The sequence below is a fragment of the Phascolarctos cinereus genome, unplaced genomic scaffold, assembly GCF_003287225.1.
Source record: "Phascolarctos cinereus isolate Bilbo 61053 unplaced genomic scaffold, phaCin_HiC Scaffold_1;HRSCAF=81, whole genome shotgun sequence".
Classification (NCBI taxonomy): Eukaryota; Metazoa; Chordata; class Mammalia; order Diprotodontia; family Phascolarctidae; genus Phascolarctos; species Phascolarctos cinereus.
Genome location: NW_027555514.1, coordinates 201,557,067 through 201,579,664, shown reverse-complemented (window position 1 = coordinate 201,579,664; position 22,598 = coordinate 201,557,067). Strand labels below are relative to the sequence as shown.

The following is a 22,598-nucleotide window of genomic DNA, read 5'->3' as shown; positions in this document are numbered from 1 at the left end:
GAAGGAAGGGGGAGAAAAACTTTCAACTCAAAAGCATATGGAAGTGAGTGTTGATAAATCAAAATAAATTAATAAAATTTAAAAAAATAAAAGTAAAAATAAACAATCAGGTTGATGATGTTAAAAAAATGGCAGAGGTTAGTAAATCCATTTCCAATCTGGACAAGGGGACCATGATGCTGTGATAAGATGGTCATGGGGATGAAATGATCCTCTAAGGACAAGGTAGCTACTCTGCCCAATTGGGTTCCTCATGCCACTCAAAATACTTATCTTCTCTTGATAGTCCTGCCTTCAGCTTGCAAATTAGTTCCCCAATCTCAAGGCAAGAGGTTTACCCCTACTCATCACCATTATTATGCCCCCACAAGGGCAAAGTGCCTCTCCTACCCAGGAATCAGTGTTACGATCTTATTCACTCTGTCCCTCAAGTTTCTCTTATACGCCAGTCATGTGACTCTTAGCCCCAGCCCTTGAGAAGGAATTGCTAGACCCCACATTTCTCAGGACATCACCCATTACCTGATTAATGGCCACCAAAGTCCATTTCTTTGTTATATGGGCTAACTAGTCTCACTTCTGCAGGAACACTATGTATTTCTTGGCTTCAAAAACATCTAGAAAAAATACAGTTCAAAAGATAATTGAAGGCAAAGGTACACAAGCAGATCTTACAAGAAAGTTAATCTTTTAAGTGTTATACGAAGAGAAGGATAGAACAGTGGTGATCTTAGAATCCTTCAACCAGTACCAAGAACAGTTTTTTCAGTTCTTCCCTTGCCTAAGGATAACCATGAACCAAGAGTCCTAATCTGTTCTCTTCAGCTTCTCAGCAAGACTTCAGCAAACCATTCCCTTTCCTTAATTAAGGTAAAGAAAAAAATCAAAAGCAGCTTAATAATTTAAGACTGTGGTCATTTTCCAAAAGGCACTGAGTTGTTATCTTACTTGACTTGCTTGGGTGTCTCTAGAGTGCCCAACCACATCTCGATGGTCAGGTCAAAAGTGTATCCTAGGTCATATCCTTTGTGATATCCTAAACATAGCTAAAGCGGGTGCTCTGAAATAGGTCTGACTCAGGTCAGTCCCATTATTTTAGGTTCGATATTGGAAGGAAATGCAACACTTGTAGGCCATTCAACAGTTAAAAAAAAAGAGTTACACTCAACTACAGGAGGATATATAAATCTAGGCCAAAAATTTAATTGATTCAGCAGAGCTGAATAGAGCTGATAAGTATGCTGGGCCTGGAGTCAGGAAGATCTGAGTTCAAATCTGGTCTGATATTTAGTAGCTATATGATGCTGGGAAAGTCACTTAACCCCTCTGCCTCAGTTTTCTCATCTGTAAAATTGGGATAATAGCACCTACCTCCCAGGGTTATTGTGAGGACCAAACGGGATAATAATTGTTAATAATTGCAAATCAGTTAGCAGTGTCTGGCACCTAGTAAGCACTATACAAATGTTTGCTATTATTATTCTTCAGCAGAGGTAAGCTCACCTGCCTGAGTTATTCACAATAGCCTACAAGCAAACCTTAAAGCCAAGACAAAGCCCTTATGAGTGTTTTTACTCAAGTGACCAAGAAGCAACATTAGCCTTATAAGGCATTTATTTCTCTGAGCTAATCAAATCCAGAGGATGGTCTCAATACCTTTAAAGGAGAAATTAACCCAACTTACCTGGGGAAAGGAGGTTTTATTAGTCCCACCATAGACAGTTGTCTATGTGAAATAGTTTCTTTCACCTCCATTGTCTCATCCTCCCCTTGGCCCAATCCACGTGGCTATAAATACCTTATGCCATTTTAATGCCTTAGAGTAAACCCTATGTATTACCTCCCCAGAATGTAGAACTCTTTTAATTTTTCCTGGAATAAAAAATTATTCATTCTAGTTTTTTCAACTAAAATAGTATAAAAGAATAATTCACGTATAAGCTTGCAGTAAGAAATGCAGAATATGTTCCAAACACACTTAAGTAAAAGAGGAAGAAGAATTTCTTCTATGACTTTTTGAAGCCAGATCAGAATGATAGCTCCCAAATCTAATTTCTATTCATAAGAGGATAACAAAAAATTTCATCACAAATTCTGTATTTTTAAGATTCAACTTTTCAGTAGTTATTGTAATATGGTAAATCTGTGATGAAAAAATAATCTTTTAAGATCTCTTTTAATGAGATTGGTTTTCCTCCACACAACAGAAAACCTTGAAATATGTTCTATTTATATTTGGACTGACAATATGACACAAATCCTATGAAAATAATTACATTTTTCAAATTAATGAAAAACCAAGTTTGTTTATTTAAAAATAATAATGATAAATTTGCAGTAACAAATGCAGAATACCTTCCAAACTCAGTTGTTAACTAAAAGGGGAAGCGAAAAGAATCTCTCATAGGAAAATAATATAAATTATATAAAAATACAGCCATTTCTCCATGAAACAAAACCCACAAATCATTTTCGAAAAATGTGAAAATGGTTTAAAAGAATAATGCAAAAGGATTTATACACTGCATCAAAAAACCCACAAGAGGGGTAGCTAGGTGGCACAGTGGATAGAACACCGGCCCTGGAGTTAGGAGGACCTGAGTTCAAATCCCGCCTCAGATACATAATATTTACTAGCTGTGCGACCCTGGGCAAGTCACTTAACCTCACTGCCTAGCAAAAAACAAAACAAAACAAAAACAAAAAAGTCACAAGAAACTAAATTAGTTAAAACTGGGCTTTATAAGTTACCACTGTAATATATAATTACCAAATCAAAAGGACCTCAAAAAGTCATCTTGTCTACATCTTTCTTCATCTAGGGGAGCTGCAATTAAATGATTCAAGAAAGCAAACTGTTGTACTTTTTAAAATCTTATAAAAAGATTGGTTCTAAGACTTTTTTTATTCTAAGACTTCTTTGGTAATATATCTCAATGATCCCATCCCCTTTTTAACAAGCATTATTATCAGTGCAATTTAGCTTTAGTCATGACATTTATTTTCAAAATGAGAATATGTGAAAGGTCTGCATTATCCATATATATTAAACTCTAAGTAATAACCTGATCCCTAAAATGATATAATTCCCAACCTCCCTAAATTGATATAAATCTCTAATGAGATAAACACTGACTATATGTTGAAATATTTGAAGCCTCTGAAGCTATCCTCAATGTAATCACAAATATCTGAAGTTTCTTTTCTTTTGCTATTTTAGTAGATATAAAAATAAAATAACTAGGGGCAGCTAGGTGGCTCAGTAGACAGAGCCCTGGAGTCAGGGAGACCTGAGTTTGAATCTGGCCTCAGTCACATAACACTCACTAACTGTGTGGCTGTGGGCAAGTCACTTAACCCCATTGTCTTGCAAAAAATAAATAAGTAAAATAAAATGAAATAACTGTTATGACCACTGAGGCATAATCATCCTTCTTAAGTGTATATATGAGAAGTTTCTAAGTCTTTTTAATGGTGAGAAAAGAGCTTTTTCCTAAGATATATCAAAGTAAATGTAAATATTTATTTTCCATTCTTTTTCATAATTTTTGGACATCCTTGATTCATTCATGTAAATAAAAGGGTTTTAAACACTTGGATTAATTCAATATTTCATCATGTGGAGCAAATCAGATTTTATAATTGCTTCTAACTACATGAACATCACTTGGCTTACTATTAAACAAAGTCTTGTCTTCACTGGGGAAAAGCTCCAAATATAAATTTGCTTACATGAAGCAAGATATTCATTTGGTCACCACATAAACCTTTGAATACTATCATTATTTGGCCACTGAAATGTCTTGTTCAGGAAGAGATGAAACGTTATATAATTAATAATCATATAAAAACTCAATTCACAAAGGATCTTGGGCAGGGATGGCATAGGAAGGTTAAGCCTATAGATGATGTAAGGCAATATGAAGTAACGAAACTCAAGAAGTTTTTGAGGAACTGTGACTGTAAATAAGCATATGAAAAACATTATGTTCCAGAAAACGGATTTAGATTTCAATGAATCAGTAATACTCCAACCAGCAAACAAATAGCATGGAACTAATAAGTATTTTACAAATTCATGTCTCTGGAATATTCTTTTCCACACATAGAATGTATAATGTCTGTTGTCTGCTAGCAAATACTTATGAACATAAGTGAATTTCCAGACTAAAAACAAGGAGACAGTTGTAAGTACAACAAATTGTGCCCAGTGTCTCCACACTAAGTGAAGAAAAGTTTTAATTTTTGCAGGGGACAGCAGGTGAGGGAAGGAAAAAAAGAAAGTGAAAGTAAAAAAGTAGAATAGCTGAGGAAAATTCATACAGGCTTCATGGTTACTCTTATCACCAACAACTATTCCACCATTTAAAACTACAAAAGCAATAAATATAATTATTAAAAGGATATAGGGCCATGTTAAAATAATAAGCATACTCAAGTTCCTAAAGGACGTGGCATAATCAAAAAGAAAGTACAGTATCTTCTTACATGCTGAGAGTGGTCCTTTGATGGATGGAAGTTTCTCTTCCTTTTTTTGTAGCTCAATCTTCCAAGCCTCTGTTAACTTTTGTGAAATAACATTTCCTGCACAGAACACAACCCAAACAATATTTGTCTGGCGAAACATGAAGCCACAAAATCCAAGCAGGGCTGAAGTTTTATGATTACCATAAAGGCACATCAAATATGCAAAAAGAATGAAAAACACGGATCCTGTTTCTGTATAATAGAGGAAGTTAAAAAAATAGAGTGTAGGAAAAACAGCCATTGTTAAAGCTGACAAAATTCTCTGGATACCTGAGACAGCCTGAAAGGTAAAAAAAATATAGTTACTGAAAGTGTTTTATACATAATAGGTACTTAATAAATGTTTATTTCTGAATTAACAATAAATACATATGTACAGGATAATAAAAAGGCCTCATATGGCTCTTTTTAAAAAATTAATGTTTTTGAACACTAAACTTCAGACATAAAAAAACCCCACAATATATGCCTGATTTAAAACTCTTCTTAACTTACCTTCTAACCTATCTCTCCAGCCTTCCACATGAATTCTAGAATATAGGTGTACTGGTCTCCTTGCTGTTCCTCATACAAACACTCCTTTCTTCCATGCCTTTGAATAAACTTTTGTCTCCTTATATGGAATGCACTCCTTCCTGAACTCAGGTAAAATGCCTCCTTCTACATGGGGTTTTTTCCTGATCCCACAAGATATTAATGCTAACTCCCACTCCCACCCCTAAAATACCTCGCATATATTTTTATATACTTATATGTCTTACTCAATTGAATATAAGCTCCTTTATAGAAATAGACTGTTTCATGTTTGTCCTTGCATCCTCAGAATCTGTCTGATTTTAAAACTCAATGCAAACAAAAAAAAAACCAAACCAATTTTATAATCATTTGCATTTTAAATTATGAATGTTTTATAAGTTGAAAATGTTTGATTCATGTCTCTCTTAGTAGGTTGTTTTGAGAACTTTGTCTTAGTATGATAAGAATTTAAAATCACCACAACTACTTAAAAATTCTTTTGAGTTCTTGTGGCTATTACAGTTTTTTATAATGAAGTAAATGTTACCATTCTATTCTAAGTAACAATAATTTATGAAAGTAAATTATATTAGAGATTTTCACAGTTGGATTATAGTATATAGGAGGATGCTCATTCAATAACAATGTATGAAATATCTATCATGTACCTTTGTATATCATGATAGTCACTGAGGGGAATTTTAAAAATTCCTTGAGCTCTAAGAATGGTGATGCTTAAGCATTTACAATGATGGGCAAATTTCTTGGGACAACCAATAGTTTGGGTATGGTTTCATTTTATGACAGAAAAGGACGTGGGTGTGTGCTTCTGACACTAGAGTAACAGATAAAATTGGATTAAGCTGGTCGGTTTCCATACTTTTATCAGATGAATGATAGATAGACTCTGTGCCAAAATATACATTTCATTGTTCTCTTTTCTTGTGCTTTTAGCTTGTTTTTTTTAAATGGTTATCACTCCAAGAATACATAAAATTTGTAGCTGTTAAGTAATGTATTTCAGTGGTTATTAAAGTTAATGCAGCAGCTACTGGTTTGGGGGAGTCAAGCATTTTAAGGATATTCCAAGCTCACAATTAAAAAAGGTCAATCACACTGAAGAATAAAGTGCAGTCAAAAATGAAAAACAAAGCAGCAAATGACAAATTATTGCTGTGAAATAGTCTAATTAATCCTTAAAAGGCAGCTAGCTGGTGCAGTGCCAGGCCTGAAGTCAGGAAGACCTAAGTTCAAATCTGGCCTCAGACACTCCCTAGCTGTGTGACTTAACCCTGATGCCTCAGTTTCCTCATCTGTAAAATGAGCCAGAGAAAGAAATAGCAAATCATTCCACTATCTTTGGCAAGAAAACCCCAAATGAGGGCATGAAGAGTTAGACACAAATGACACGAATGAACACCAATCCTTAGAAACAAAAGATCTTCAGATAGATACGACTACTGTCCATACTGTCCATAGAGCTTCTTGAAGCTGGAAGAACAATAAGACCAGTATGAACCTAAAAACAACTTATAGTATTTCATACTTCTAAATAGGCCTGGAAGGCTTGTTCCCACTTAGGAAATGGGGAACTCTCAAAATTGACACAATGAGAAGCAGAATTGTCCCAGAATTACAAAGACTCCTACACAGTCATGAAATACTAGAACATGACTTTGTGGCATGCTATATATAAAGGTAAAAAAAAATATTCATGATAACATATTCCAAGAAATCAAGAACAAAACTGCCTAGATCACTTAGAATCAGAAGTAAAAATGAAAACAGAAATAATTAAATGATCACCTGCTGGAAAAATACTCCAAATGAAAACTCCCAGGAAATGTCATACCCAAAATCCAAAGCTTCCAGGTTAAAACAAAACAAAACAAAACAAAACTTCAATTCAAGTACCAAGAATCCACAGTCAGGATCATACAAGACTTGGTCACTACTACCATAAAGACAGAGAGAGAGTGAAATATACTGTGCCAAAAAGCAAATTACAACCAAGGATAACCTATCTGGCAAAACTAAGTACAAAAAATCTTAGTATAAACTAATGGAAACAATGGACCTTTAGTGAATAAAAGATTTTTGAGCACTTTTTTCCTTCATGAAAAGGCCAAAACTGAGTGGATATCTTGAAATGGAAATGCATAAGCCAAAAGAAACATAGAAAAGAAGATGAACTGTTTACATGATAATAGGAAGATAATAAATGACGCCTTAGAACTTTAGGGTTGGGAGCGGTTTTGTTCTTTTTGATGGTATCAGAAGACAGAAATGAGAGCCATAGGAACTAGGAATGAAAAGAGAAAGAAGGGGATAATCATCACACCACAAAAGTGCCTAAGATAACATAGAGTATTTAGACATAGAGGAAAGAGTAGGGGGAATAAGTATGCCCATGGACCTCACTTTCATATGAATCAAAGGAAAATGGAGCACAATTAGATACATTCACACATACATGGATTGCAGCATAGAAATATATTAAACTCAAAACAGAAATAAGAGCAGTCAGTGAGAGGGTGAGGGAAGAGAGGGTAGTTTAAGACAGAGTGAAGGATAGTTACATGAGAACAGTTACAAGTGAAACGAACATCAACAGCGGAGAGGAAAATGTGAAGAAAGGCTTAAATGGAAAAGAAAGAAGAATAAAAACCTGGCATTGAGGGCAGGATAAAGAGAAGAGAAGAAACAGAATGGAAACACACTGTTTCATTTATGCTAGAAAGTATTTTTTAAAAATAGGCAAACTCTTTTGCCTAATGGCAAAAAGGGGGATGGAAGCAAAGAAGAAAAACTAAAACAGGAAAGAATGAAGGGATATACACAATTACAATCATGAACATGAATGGGATGAGCTCACATAAAATGGAAAGAAGAGGAAAACAATTCAACAATATGTTTATAAAAAATATGGTTGAAACACAAAGATTCACATAGAGTTAAAATGAGGGACTAAGGAAACATTTAATATGCTTCAGACAAATGCAAAAATCTTGATTTCAATTTCACCAGGAATCATGTTTTCAAATAAGACTATAGTAAATATAGAGATAAGAAAAAGAGATAGGCAGGGAAATATGCTTAAAGGCACTATAAACAATGAATGAAAATTAATTATTTACATGTATATATATATACATATATACACACGTGTATGTGTACATATATAGCTATATCTATATAGATATATACATACATACACACATAAATACACACACATCAAATAGTACAGCACCTAAATATTTAAAGTAAATGTTCATCAAATTGCAGGGGGCAATAAACAGTAAAACTTACAGAAAGGGGGACCCCTTTCACACTTGGATAAATCTAACCCAAAAACAAACAACAAAAAAGTTAAGGACATGAACAGAACTTTGGAAAAATATGAAATGACAGACACCTGGAGATTAACGAATTGGAACAGAAAGAAATTTATGTACTGCTCACCTGTGAAGGGCGTGTGTGCAAAACCTGACCATGTATTTACTAGGGTTTAAAGACCTCATGAAAAAATAAAGAAAAGCAGAAATACTATATAGAATACTACATGCTATAATATGTTAAACATGAGTATAATAAATTATACTCAATGAAGTGATTTTAAGAATTAAAAGTAAATAGAAATTGAATAATTTAATACCAAACAATTGGTGGGTCAAAGATCACAACAGAAAAACAATAGAAAATTTCATCAAAGAAAACAGTACCAATAAGACAACATACCAAAACTGATGCACTCCTTAGAGGAGAATTTAGAAAATCTAAAGCAATTAATTGGGCAGGCAACTAAAAAAAAAAAAGTAACAAGTTGAAGCCCTCCAACTAAGCAACAAAGTAAAAATTCTGAAAATAAAAGAACAGATCAACAAAATTGAAAGCAAAAATACAATGAAATTAATAAATAAAACTAGCTTTAAAAAATAAATCTAATAAAACATGCAGCTAGCTCATCTAATAATTTTTTTTAAAGAGGAGAGTAAAATTAAATTGCTTGTATCGAAAAACGTAAAAGGATGGGGTGAAAGGTAGGAAGAGAATTTGAAACTCAAATTTTTTAAAAATATGAATGTTAAAAATGTTTTTATATGTAACTGGAAAAAATTTAAATATTTCAAGACAACTGAAGAGAAAATAAAATAAATAATAAGAAACCATTTTGCTCAAGTATATTAAGAAAGTTGACAGCTTAAAGGAATGGATGACTACTTTAAAATATATATGTATATGTATAATATTTATATATAAAAACCAGATCAATGAAAGAAACAGATTATTTAAATAACCTAATACATTAGAAAAGAAATTGAATAATCTAAAAATTAACTTACAAGTAAAAATCTTTCTAGTACCAGATAGGTTTATAAGCTAATTATATCAAACATCAAAAGAATAATTAATTACAATACCATATAAACTGTTTACAAAAAAACAGGAAAGAGGACCTTTTCAATTATTTTCTATAATGTAAATATGGACCTGATCCTAAAAGAAGAAAAGAAAGATTAACATTATAAAGGAAACAGGTAAGTGGGGGAAAAAATCTTTGTGGAAAGTTTATCTGATAAAGTTTTCATATATGGTCAGTAAGTTAATGTGCATTCATATAGTGCCTACTGGTGCCAAGTACTACATTAAGCACTTTTCACAAATATTATCTTATTTGATACTTACAACCCTAGGAGGTAGATAATATCATTATCTTCATTTTATAATTGAGAAAACTGAGGCAAAAAGAGATTTAAGTGACTTTAAGTCACACAGCTAGTAAACCTCTGAGGTCAAATGAGAACTCAAGTCTTCCTAATTCCACGCCCACTACTTATCCATTGTGCCACCAAATGCCTCAAAAAACAGAAAGAAGCAAAACAAAGAAATAAAACTACAGACCAGTATTTCTAACAAATACTGAAGCAAAAATATTAAATAAAATATTAACAAATTGGCTACAACATATTAGGAAGACTATATACTAGAACCAGGCTGAATTTATGCCTAAGAAAAAATGGACTGATAAAATATGAGGTTGACTCTAAACATAATAAATCACATTAATCACATAAATAATAAAAATCACAATAGATGTTGAAAAGACTTTTGACAAATTCCCAAACCCATCTCTGTTAAAGTCACTAGAAAGCACAGGAATAAATAGACTTTTCTTTAAAACAGTATCTAAACCCAAAGCTGTATATGACATGGAGAATAGTTAGAGGCCTTTCCAATAAGATCAGTACTAAAACAAAAATACCCATTATAATTACACCTATTTAACAGAGTGCTAGAAATCCTAGCTGCAGTAATAAGGAAAAAAGAGAAACTGAGGCAATAAGCTGAGGTGAGGAAGACAAAAAATTATTGCTTTTTTTGGAAGTATGTCGATTTATTGAGAAAATACTGGAGTCAACTAAAAAAATTAAATAAAAAAATAAATTCAGCAAAGTTGCATGGCATGAGATAAATCATCATATTTATTATCAATGGTACCCAAAAGCAACAGATATAACAGTCCGTTCAAAATTACTACAGAATATATAAAACATTTTGGCGTCTGCCTACCAAGATACATAGAGAAACAATGAATCCAATTAAACAAACACTCCACAGAAATCAAGACTAGATCTATTCAGAGTGAAGAGAACTAGAATAATTTCTATTACATAAACATTATACAGAAAATAAACCAGAATTCCAGCAGACCAAAGGTAAAGCATGCTACCAACTTCCTGTCAGCAGGTGATGGACTTAAAATACAGAAAGAGATATACATTTTTGGGTATGGCCAATATGGAAATTTATTTTGCTGTACCATGTATAATTGTTATAAACAGTTCTTTTTTCTTATGGTTCAACTTGAGGTGGAGAGAAGTTTTCTCTGAAATGACCTTTAATTTACAATTTACATAACTTGCATATTTTCATGTTGTCTCCCTCAACTGAATATAAGCTCTGAAGGTAAAGACTGTTTTTCATCCGTTTTTTAAAAAATCCCCATTACCTGGTACAGTTCAGTAAGAAGCTAAATAAATACTTATTGATAATGATTTTCTTAATATATTTGAATACGTTGCTTTATCCCAGTTAGTCTGCATAGTACTAGTGTTATCTTTACATAGTCATTAACCTCCCATACAAAAAACAAAATCTCTCTATCCTTTCCTACTTGGAAAGCTTACAAAGTTTAGGCATAAGTAGTGTCAAACACGTCAATCAGTTCTAGCCACTAGCTTGTCATATAGCATATATTGGAACTTAGCCAGGAGATTTGGCTGAAAATACTGCATGCAATCTTAAGTGATAGAGGGCTTTTTTTTTTTTGTAACTTCTTTTGGACTTTCTTGAAAACACAGAGCTAAGTAAGTGTTGCTTTCATTAATCAATTATTGCGTGTTTACTTTTAATTCTAAAAACCAATAAAGGTCCTTAAACTACACGACTATAAATTTAACAATATGAATGTAATGAACACTTCTTTATTTTTTAAAAGAAATATGATATATACTAATTGCTAGAGAAATGTTCTATGTAATTGAGAACTACTTGACCAAAACGTGTTTGTGTATTTATGTATTTACTCTACTGAATTAATCAGAGAACCTACCTTGTTCCTCTGTTGTAACTTGCAAAAAAGTAAATAGAGTAAATAGAAGTTGCCAACACTGAAGAGCAGATTAAGAAATCTGAGCATTCCTATGGAGCAGACTACATGATGAGACCATCCAATGATCCAACTGGCAGGTTTTACAATTCCAACAGATACCAGGTATAAACCAGGTAGTGTAGTGATCATGGGATCCCACTTAAAAATGAAAGAAGAATGGTGATAAAGATAACGCTACAAAATATAGTATCAATAATGAAAGAGAACAATTTTCATTTGACTTTCTCCATTATTCTATCATCCAAGTGTAGGAAAGGGAGCTTATTAAGCCTCAGATCTGGGTTCTAATTCTGACTCTGCAAGTAACTAGCTGTGCAATTACTTCCCCAGAACTGTTACCTAAATTGCAAAATGAAAAAACTGAACTAAATAATCTACTTTTTCTTCCAGTTCAAAGACCTGTGAACCTATATATGCCATGCTATTAGACTACATAAAGTTTCCTAGAAGATTCAAGATTTCTTCCTTACATAGATATTGGGGAGAGATTATATCTATTTGGCAAATAATTAAAAACTATTGGTATCCAATTAGTGGTCACCATTTTCAATGAGATTTTTGGTAAGATTCAGTGGAGACAAATCGTTACAGTGCTTTGGTGTCTGGCTTGCATTGCACGTGGATACCAGGAGTGGGTTGGCTGGGCAAGAAAAGGACTTAATATGTGCCTCTTAAGCAAACATTTAGTAACCCACACTCAGCGGATGGGTTAGATCATTAAGAGAAACAGGAGTAACTAGTAACCTCAGTAGCTTATACTAAAGGGTTGCTACTTCATTTTTACCTTAAATGCACCTGGAGAAACCTTATAATGAGGTTTTGATGCAGGGCCATTATTTCTGGGGAAAAAGGGAGTGCAAACGATTCTCCTTTAAAATTGCGGGAAGATGAAGATTATGCCCCAGACCTTGAAGGCCCCTCTTGGGCAGGTAAGACTAGTGCTAAGGACCGGGTGGAAGACCCTCACCTGGAAGGAACCCCAACAGAAGCGCTGAGCCTGCGGCAAATGGAAAATCTCGTCCATGTAGGGCTCGCGCAGAGCCCGGTTTATGAGGGAGAACAGCAAGCAAGAGACCAGAAAAGTGCAGCTTAGGGCTGCCGAGAAATAGTAGCCTTCCAGCTCTTCCATCTTCAACCAAACGTCAACCACCCCCAAGCCTATTCCGATCTTCAGTGCCGGAAGTCCTTTCTCTTAGGATGACAGACCAGAAAGCCGAGCTCTGCATGCGCAGGCGGTTGGGAAGCTTGCAGGACTGAAAGCAATAGATCCTTTCTCGTAAGAGACCAATTTACAGAAGAAGGGAGCGGAACGCGGTGAGTGGTGCGGAGGGAAGCTGTTTCCGGGGGAAGCATTTGAATGAAGGACCAGGGGAGTGTTTTTACTAGCTGGGAGGGGCCTGTGGTGGGTGGGTGCCCCCTCAAGTGAGAGAGGAAGGCGAGTGGTCCCCGGGCCTCCCTCCGCTAGCGCGCCAAGCCCGGTGCTGTGGAGATGAAAGCCGCTCGTTAATTTTACCAAGGCCCAAGGACCCTCCCTAGTTCTGAAGGCTGCTGACGTCATTCCTTGCTCCAGCCTGTGTCATTCTGCTCTGTGCCCTCAATTTAACCTACACTCTCCGGTCCAACCCTTTTCCATTTCTCACACTTCCCTCATTAAGAGGAAGTTATAGCGAACTGAAAGGAGAGATGCACACTATTGTGGACAAAGTAGGAGAGTTTATTAGTTGTTAGCATTAGAAGGGCTTAAGTTTCCACGGGTAGAATAATGCAGAGATTTAAAGAACAAAGGTCCCAGGAGGTGGTACCCTGTAGGTGGGCTGGGCTTGACCAATGGGAAGTAAGTGGATTGTTCCAAGAAGACCCCAAAATCAAGATAAGGGTCGAGCCAGCTCAGACCAGTTAGGGTCAACCTGAGGACACCTGAAAAGTGCTAGTGCGCATGCTCAATGAACTTCATTACTATTATCTGACACACCCCGCATAAAATTAGAACCTCATTAACGAGTCATGGGACGTATGACCAAATGAGGGGGAACATACTTGAGCATATCAAGAGGAAACATGTCAGGAAAGGTGTAACCTGGGAAGGGTTGGACCAATCCCGGCCTGGGAGGTTTCGCAACGAATTCAACTGCATAAAAGCACACTTTCCCTTGCACTCCTGAAGAGGGGTGGAGCCCGCTTCTGGCCAGAAACGTCTAAATCCTCTGGACTTCATAATAAATTTTCTTGATACTAAATTTTTGGTGTCAAGTCTATTTCTAACATTAGTCAACACAGACCCCTCTGTGAGAACCTCCTCCACTTCTTCCCTCTCCCAACCCTACACATAGCATTTAAGGATTTGCCCCATCAGTCAGTTAACCAGCACAAGAACAGTCTGCTGGAGAGGGATCAAGGGCACATCTGTTGGAGTTGCCCACCTCGTTATCAGAGCCTGGAGAAAAAGGAGTGCATAGAGAAGAGGTAATAGCCTCAGTTTTCTCAGCAACAGCACCCTCTCCCTTTTTCCTCATCTACATATGGCTTGATTAACATTAAAAGGCTGTTCTAAAATATATCATGCAAGTTGCAAGTTAAAAGGAAAAACAAGAATGTCAATAAATATTATCTGATAGAGAATTGAAATTAGAACATATTGAAAGGGGTAATTCCATAATTATGGAGGGGAAAATAACAATTATGTAACAAAGCAATTTTCATTTTATATATCTTTGAACAATTTAGTTAATAATAAGATTAACAGTAATACAAGAAGATACAGATTAAAGTACAACAATTTATAGAACTAAATCAGAGAAGCTGGGTAACTCATAAAGTCTTTTCAATAAGATATGAAATACCCCCCACACACACTGATCACCTGGTAGGTCACTTAGAAGTCCTACATAAATATGAAAAGGCAGAAATGATAAATGCTGTGTTTCAGACCACAATTGAATAAAATTAGAATTAAATAACATCAAGGGTGAAAGTTATAAAACTATTTGGAAACTGAAAAAATAAAAATTGTTAGATTAAAGAAGAAATTTAAAAAAAATAAAATTGGAGAGGGTTTTAAAAACCTGTTAAAATATGTAAGAGAGACAAAGAAGTTCTTATAGGCAAACTTATGTCACTGAATGTCTAAGAAAGAAAAGGTAAGAAATTAATTAAGTTTGCACTAAAAGGAATCAGAGAAATAAAAAAACAAAATAAAAACAGAGAAGTATAAGAAGGGCAGCAGTAAGAGTAGAAAACAAAAAACAAATGAAACCAAAGAGCTAATTTTAAAAAAATCAGTAAAATTGAGAAACCATTGACAAACTTGATTTTACTTAAAAGTGGGAGATCTTACAAATTAGCAAAATTTAAAATTTTTTTAAAAAGATAATTGGCAATCAAAAAAGTTAAGGATCTGTGACAGAATAACCTTGTTTGCCTCAGTTTCCTCTCCTGTAAAACAAGCTGGAGAAGGAAATGGCAAACCACTATAGTATCTTTGCCAAGAAAACTCTTAAGTAGTGTCAGACACAGAAAAGTCAGACACAGTTGAAAACAACAACAGGGATCATCACAAACAGCTATAATCTAACAAAATAATGTGCATTAAGGAAATAGAAATTACCAAAATTAGTATAATAATTTCAGTTGACCACTCAGAGGAAGAGAATAAACATCTACTATGTGCCAGGTATTCTGCTAAGTGCTTTACATTTTGTTGGCTCTGCCACTCCAAAATTTTATTTAAGGGGTTATTTTAAAGTTGTTTGCAGGAGAATGTTGGGAGAGTTCAGCAGAGTCCCAGCCTGTACACTGCCATCTTGGCTTTCTAATTTTCAATCTCCCTTATGCCTCCTTTCCCACTGCTTGACAAATGTATCTGATGGGGCAATGGGATCTAGACCTTAAAAGCCCTTGAACTTTTCCACACTGGCCTTTCTCATGAGGCATCTGTCCCATCCCAGTCTACCTAGATACTTTTAAACTAACTGCCCTTTCACTGTGGCTCTCTGACCACTTAACTCCTTTAGTCCTCTGTACCTGGCCCACGGAAGGCTATTTGCCACTCCTTAATCCCATTTTGACCCTTTCTCTGTGGCTCCACCACCACCACCACCACCACCTCAGGCTATTTACACTCCTTAATTCCATCTAGATCTTCTCACAGTCTTTTTTGTATACAAGTATCAGTTCCATCTTCATCAAATGCACAGATTCCCTAAGAACCTCACCTGCTCCTATTGGTGGCACAATGGCAGATTTACTAGGAATCTTGCCAGCCTTACTGGTGTTAGGCAAATAAAACATTGCTACTTTGACTGAAAGAAGGCTTGAGTGGTCGAATTCTTTGGGGGCAGAGCCCCCTGTACACTTCTATTTCAGGGTTCCCAGGACCCCAAACTGCAACATATCCACAGTTTCCCCATTCAAAATAAAATAAAACAAAAAAACTTCATTTGATCTTCTAATCCTCTAAAGATTTTGTCCTGTATCTCTCCTCCCTTTTATAGCCAAACCACCCAGGAAAAACTTTATATTTCTTGCCTGAAGTCTGGCTTTTGATCATTATCACTCAACTGAAACTGCTTTCTTTAAGGTTACTGATATTCTTTTGTTTCTAAATAGATTTGTATTAATCCTTTGTTTTTACATTGCCTAGATTTTCTCCAATATTCCTTATAACAAAGAATTACTATCTTATGTTTTAAATTGTACCTGGATTTCTCCCTACATTCCTTTTAACAAAGAATTATCATCCTTTATAACAAATAATTTTTCAAGAAATAGAAAAGAGGTGGGGGGGGATAGCAAAACCAATCAATACATTAAAAAGTTACAGCATAGACCAAAATCTCAGGCCATATACCAAAATAAAATCAAAATGGGTTCAGGGTTTAGATATAAAGGCTGATACTATAAGCAAACTAGGAGAGCAAGGAATAGTTTACCTGTCAGATCTATAGAGAATAGAAGAATTCATGACCAAAAAAGGAGATAGAGGATATTATGAAATGCAAAATGGATAATTTTGATTACATTAAACCTTGAAAAGTTTTTGCACAAACAAAGCCAATGAACCCAAGATTAGGAGGGAAGTAGAAAACTGGGAAAGAATTTTTACAAATGTCTCTGATAAGGGCCTCATTTCTAAAACATATAGAGAATTAAGTAAAATTTATAAGAATACAAGTCATTCCCCAATTGATAAATGGTCAAAGGATATGAACAGGCAGTTCTCAGATGAAGAAATGAAAGCCATCTATAGTCATATGAAAAAATGCTTTAAATCACTATCAATTAGAAAAATGCAAATCAAAACAACTCTGAGGTACCACATCACACCTATCAAATTGGCCAACATGCAAAACAGGAAAATGATAAATGTTGGAGAAGATATGGGAAAATTGGAACACTAACGCATTGTTGGTGGAGTTGTGAAATGATCCAACCATTCTGGAGAGCAATTTAGAACTATACTCAAAGAGCTATAAAACTATGCATACCCTTTGACCCAGCAATACCACTTCTAGGTCTGTATCCCAAAGAGATCATAAAAAATGGAAAAGGACCCACATGTACAAAAATATTTATAGCAGCTCTTTTTGTGGTGGCCAAGAAGTGGAAATTGAGAGGATGCCCATCGATTGGGTTGAACAAGCTGTGGTATATGAATGTAATGGAATACTATTATGCTATAAGAAATGATGAGCAGCCAGACTTCAGAAAAACCTGGCAAGACATGTATAGTCTGATGCTGAGTGAAGTGAGCAGAACCAGAAGAACGTTGTACATAGTAACAGCCACATGATACGACTAACATTGATAGATGTAGCCCTTCTCAGCAGTGCCAGGATCTAAGACATCTCCAAAGGTCTCATGATGGAAAATGTTATCCATATCCAAAGAAATAACTATGGAATTTGAATGCAAATAGAAGCGTGCTATTTGCTATTTTTTTCATGTTTTGTTTTGTTTCCTCTTTCTGGTGGTTCCTTCTATTGGTTCTAATCCTTCCTTACACATCACTAATGTGAAAATATGTTTAATAGGAATTTATATGTATATTCCGTATCAGATTACACCCCGTCTCGGGGAGGGAGGAGGGAAGAAAGGAGGAGAAAAATTTTAAACTCAAAAGCTTATGGAAGTGATTGTTGATACATCAAAATAAATTAATAATTAAAAAAGTTACAGGCAAAAAAAATCTTTGCAACAAGTTTCTCTGGTAAAAGTCTCATTTCTAAGATATAATGAGAATGGATTAAAATTTATAAGAACCAATTCTCAATTGATAAATGCTCAAAGGAAGAAATCCAGGCTATCAATAATAGCCCTATGAAAAAATGTTCTTAAGCACTAAAAATTAGAGAAGAAAATAAAAGAACTGAGGTACTACCTCATACCCATCAGATTGGCTACCATGACAGAAAAGGAAAATGACAAATGCTGCTAGGGCTGTGGGAAAACAAGTTTGTTAATACACTGTTGATGGAGCTGTGAACTGGACCAGTCATTCTGGAAAGCTATTTGGAATTATACCCAAAAAACTATTAAAATTATATATACCCTTTGGTCCAGTAATACTACCACTACTAGCTCTAGATCCTCAAAGAGATCAAAAGAGGAAAAGGATCTATATTCACAAAAATATTTATGGCTACTCTTTTCATGGTGGCAAAAAATTGGAAACTGAGAGGGTGCCCAACAATTGGGGACACCACCAAATAAGTATGTATTAGAATGTCTATGTATGTATTAGAATGCTATTGTGCTACAAGAAATTATAAAGGGAAAACTTTAGAAAAACTTTTAGAAAAACCTAGGAAGACTTGTATGAACTGACGCAAAGTGGAGTGAGCAAAAGTAAGGGAACAATTTATTTAATAATAACAATACTGTAAAGACAATTTTTAAAATTTAGGAGGTCTGGTCAACACAATGGAACCAACCACAGTTCCAGAGGACTCATGATGAAATTTGCTATCCACTACCAGATGAAGAGCTGAAGGACTCAGAATGCAGATTAAAGTATAATTTTGGATTTTGGTATTTTCTTATTTGCTCTAATGTATCTTGCCTTTTTCTTTAACAATTAACATCTGTTATTGGAACCAAAGGGGGTAGAAGCTTTATGCCCTTTCCCTCTTCAGTTCTTCACTGCTCCTGTCAGAGAAGCTAAATAATAATATAATAATAATAATAATAACAACAACAACAACAATAGAATTTATTTAGAGCAGGGGTGGGGAACCTGCTGCCTCAAAGCCTCATGTGGGCCTCTAGGTCCTCAAGTGTACCCCTTTGACTGGATCTAAACTTCACAGAACAAATCCCCTTAATGAAAGGCCCCAATATATAGAGCTTTATAAAGTACTTTACAGATATTATCTCATTTCATTCTCACAACAACTCTTATTATCCCTATTTTACAGATGAGGAAACTGGGACAGACTTGTCCAGGGCCATACAGCTAATAAATGTCTCTGGTCAGATTTGAACTCAGTTCTTCCTGACTCCAGATCCAATGTTCTGTTTACTATACCATGTAGCTGCCTTCAGAAACCCAGTCAGAGATTAGGTTTATAATCTAGCTGGTGGTCATGTTCTTCAAGCGCCCACAAATAGATACTGGGGACTCCTTTGAAAGTGCAGTCAGTATTTTCTCTTTTTTTCCCCTTTCTCATGGTTTTTCCCTTTTGCTCTGACTCTTCTTTTACTACATGACTAATGTGGAAATATGTTTAATATGTCTGTACATGTATAGCTTATATCAGATTGCATGCCATCTTGGGAAGGGAGGAGGGAAAAATTTAGGGAGAAAATTTAAGGGGGAAAAATTTAGAAGTCACAATCTTAAAAAAGTGAATGTTGAAACTAAAAATAAAGAAATAAAGAAAAGAAAGTACAATCAGCAATGACTCTGAATCTGTTGAACTAATAAGGTTGACTTCAAACTTAGACACTTCCATCTCAAGATAGATTTTTGGCCACCCATGATCAAGTAAAGAAACACAGAACAAAAGAGCCCACCAAGCTCAGTGTCCCTGTTCTACCAGTCATGTGGAAATAGTCAACTTGTTGCCAGACTGGAGAAGGGCAAACTCCCCTTCCCCACTTATCTCCACACCCCACAACATCCCTTATGGGAAGTCTCAGAATCACTTGGAAGCTTGAAGAGAGTTGGGGTGGGAGGAGGGATTGTCACTTCCTTTTTAAAGGTCCCTTCAGTTATTGGCTCTTCCTATTCATTGGCTTCACATGGGTTTTGCTTGACATCCCTACAGTACCAAGGAAGTTGTTAGCTCCAAACCATCTAATTGCTAAGTTCACACACACACACACACACACACACACACACACACACACAATCAACTGGAAACAGGTAAATACTCTGTGCAATTCTTCAATTATACTACTCTTGATACCAGAATATGGTTACATACCATTTGCTGTTTGTTCCTCTACTTGTGTCAAGCTAAACATTATATGGTTCGCTGCCTTGTCTATTTCTTAGAATTGCCTGAGCAATTTTATTACAATAGCTGGGGTGCTAACCCAAATAGTCATATTTCCACAACCCATAGTCCAACTTTTCAGGGTTCCTGACAAACCTTCACGACTATTTTAGCAATTTTAATGTATGAAGAGTTCCCACTATACATCACTCTATAATACTTTTCAATTGCCCCTTCCTTTCTCTCCCTTTCCCCTCCTTCTAACATATCAAATGAGTTGGGTTTTGAAGGGGTTATTGTTATTATTTTATTTTATTATTGCTGTTGGCAACTTCTGTTTTCTAACACTGCAGATCAGCAACTTAGTTGGCACTAAAAAGGTAAGTGACTTGTCTGTGAAAAGAATGAAGACAAGAAAGGAAATGGAATGAGCATTTATATCACACACACACACACACACACACACACACCCCCATGCATATAATTCCCATTATGGGTTTATTTTTAGATGTTCACATTAATTTTCAAAATTATTTTTGTTTAGAATGTGGCTTTTCCTTTCACAATGTGGCATGGTGGATAGGTTGCTGAACATGGAGTCAGGAATATAGTTTTCAAATACTACCTCATACACTTATATATGACCATGGGCAAATCACTTTACTTCACTGTAATTCAATTTCTGCATTAGTGAAATGAGTGGGTTGGGACTCGGTTCCCTCTAAGGTACATTTCAACTCTTAAGTCTATGATGTTGCAACTTTAATTTACTAGTCTTTAGTTTAAATTATTGTCATCTTTAGATAGAAGTTAGCTTGGTTTTAGTATTATCTTATCAGTTTCTTTCTCACCATAAGACCTGTTGTTTGCAAGAATAAACCCCAAAATCTGAAATAGTTTTAGAAAGAAATTTATTAGATCTCTAAGTAGGGAGAGAACCAGAAAGACACGGCTCCCTCCATGAGTTTTTGTCAGATTATATTATATAGAGTTCAGACAAGGGTATAAGGACATTGGCCTAAATGGCCTCACATAGGCAGTAGGTAGTCTCCAAGAGAATGTCAGTCTGATATGTATATCAACAGGTAAGTCAATGTAATTTGGAGAACCCAAAACACAAGCTTTGGATGGATCCAAAACAAGCACTGGGTGAGATTTTCCCTAGAATGTCTCTGAGTAATTACCTCTACCTCTTACCTCTACAGTAAGCTTTTGGGTTAGGCAATTTTATCGTTCAAAAGTATTAATAAAGGATAAATAATGAATATTTTCTCCACCAGAAGCAAATGCATAGGCTGATTGTTGATTACATTTTATAAGTACGCTCTGCCCCTACAGCCTCTCCTTATGATCAGATTGCTTCACCCAGAACCACCATTTAAGGAAATTAGCCAGGACAGCCATGTCAGCAGCTATACTCTGGACTTCAATACCATGTCCTAGAAACCTTTTTATTCTATCATCCTCAAAAGCCACTCTAGCCCTATAATTCGTGCCTTTGAAATACCGTCTTCCTCTGTGGCTACTTCCTCGATTGGATGACTCCTTCCAGAACTTCCATTTAAGAAAAGTATCTAGGCCAATTATGTCTTCATTTCTTATCAGATTGCATTCCAAACTTTTCTACCAGAACTCTGGACAAGTACCTTCATTTTCACATTACAAAAAACAAAACAAAAAAACATTAAAAGTACCATAGGGCGATGTACAAAAAAGGGCAGTGCCCCCCCCCCCCTTTTTAAGTTTACTTTTATGTGTTGTCTTCTCCAATTATATATTAGCCCTTTGAGGGCAGGAAGCGTCCTTTTTGCTTGTATGTGTATTCCCAGGATTTAGCGCATTGTCTGGGACATAATTTCATTTTGGCTGATCAAGAAGGATGAAGCAGAAGACTAAGTAAACCCATTGGAGTAACCCCGGGACCATAGGAGCACAAATGTAGGACTTTGTTCACACTTATCCTTTGGACAAGATATCTCCTGTTCTAGTAATTATAACTTTATGAACATGACCATTCAAGTACTCACTGATAGTAGGTATTCCAGCTCTTAATGCACAGCCCTACTGGTTGAGATAATTCATGGACCCATGTTGATTCTAAAATTATTCTCTTATTTTGTGACAATGTAGCATACATATAATTAATTTTAATTTCTTTTTTTTAATTGGAAAAATATACTAAATGGGGGGGCAGCTCAGTGGCGAAATGGATAGAGCATGAGCCCTGGAGTCAGGAGGATCTGAGTTCAAATCATTCCTCAGACATCGTCACTTAACCCCAATTGCCCTCACAAAAAAAAAATACTAAATGAATCTAATGCAACAAATTTCTCTGAAAAAGATATTATATCCAAGATATATATATAAGATATATAAGGAATAGATTCAAATTTATTTTTTTAATTTAATTTTTTTGGTTACATTTTAAGTTCCATACTGTCTCCTTC

General features: G+C 35.3%; 1 protein-coding gene across 1 annotated transcript; it reads right to left on the bottom strand.

The window, feature by feature from the left end:
* Positions 1-2,290: 2,290 nt before the first annotated feature.
* On the bottom strand, positions 2,291-13,109 carry ALG10 (ALG10 alpha-1,2-glucosyltransferase). Its single transcript, XM_020973725.2, has 3 exons — positions 12,684-13,109; positions 11,657-11,854; positions 2,291-4,807 (listed from the first exon to the last, which is right to left on the bottom strand). Exons 1-3 carry the CDS (start codon positions 12,843-12,845, stop codon positions 3,755-3,757), a joined length of 1,413 nt encoding a protein of 470 aa, XP_020829384.1. The 5' UTR covers positions 12,846-13,109; the 3' UTR covers positions 2,291-3,754.
* Positions 13,110-22,598: the final 9,489 nt, after the last annotated feature.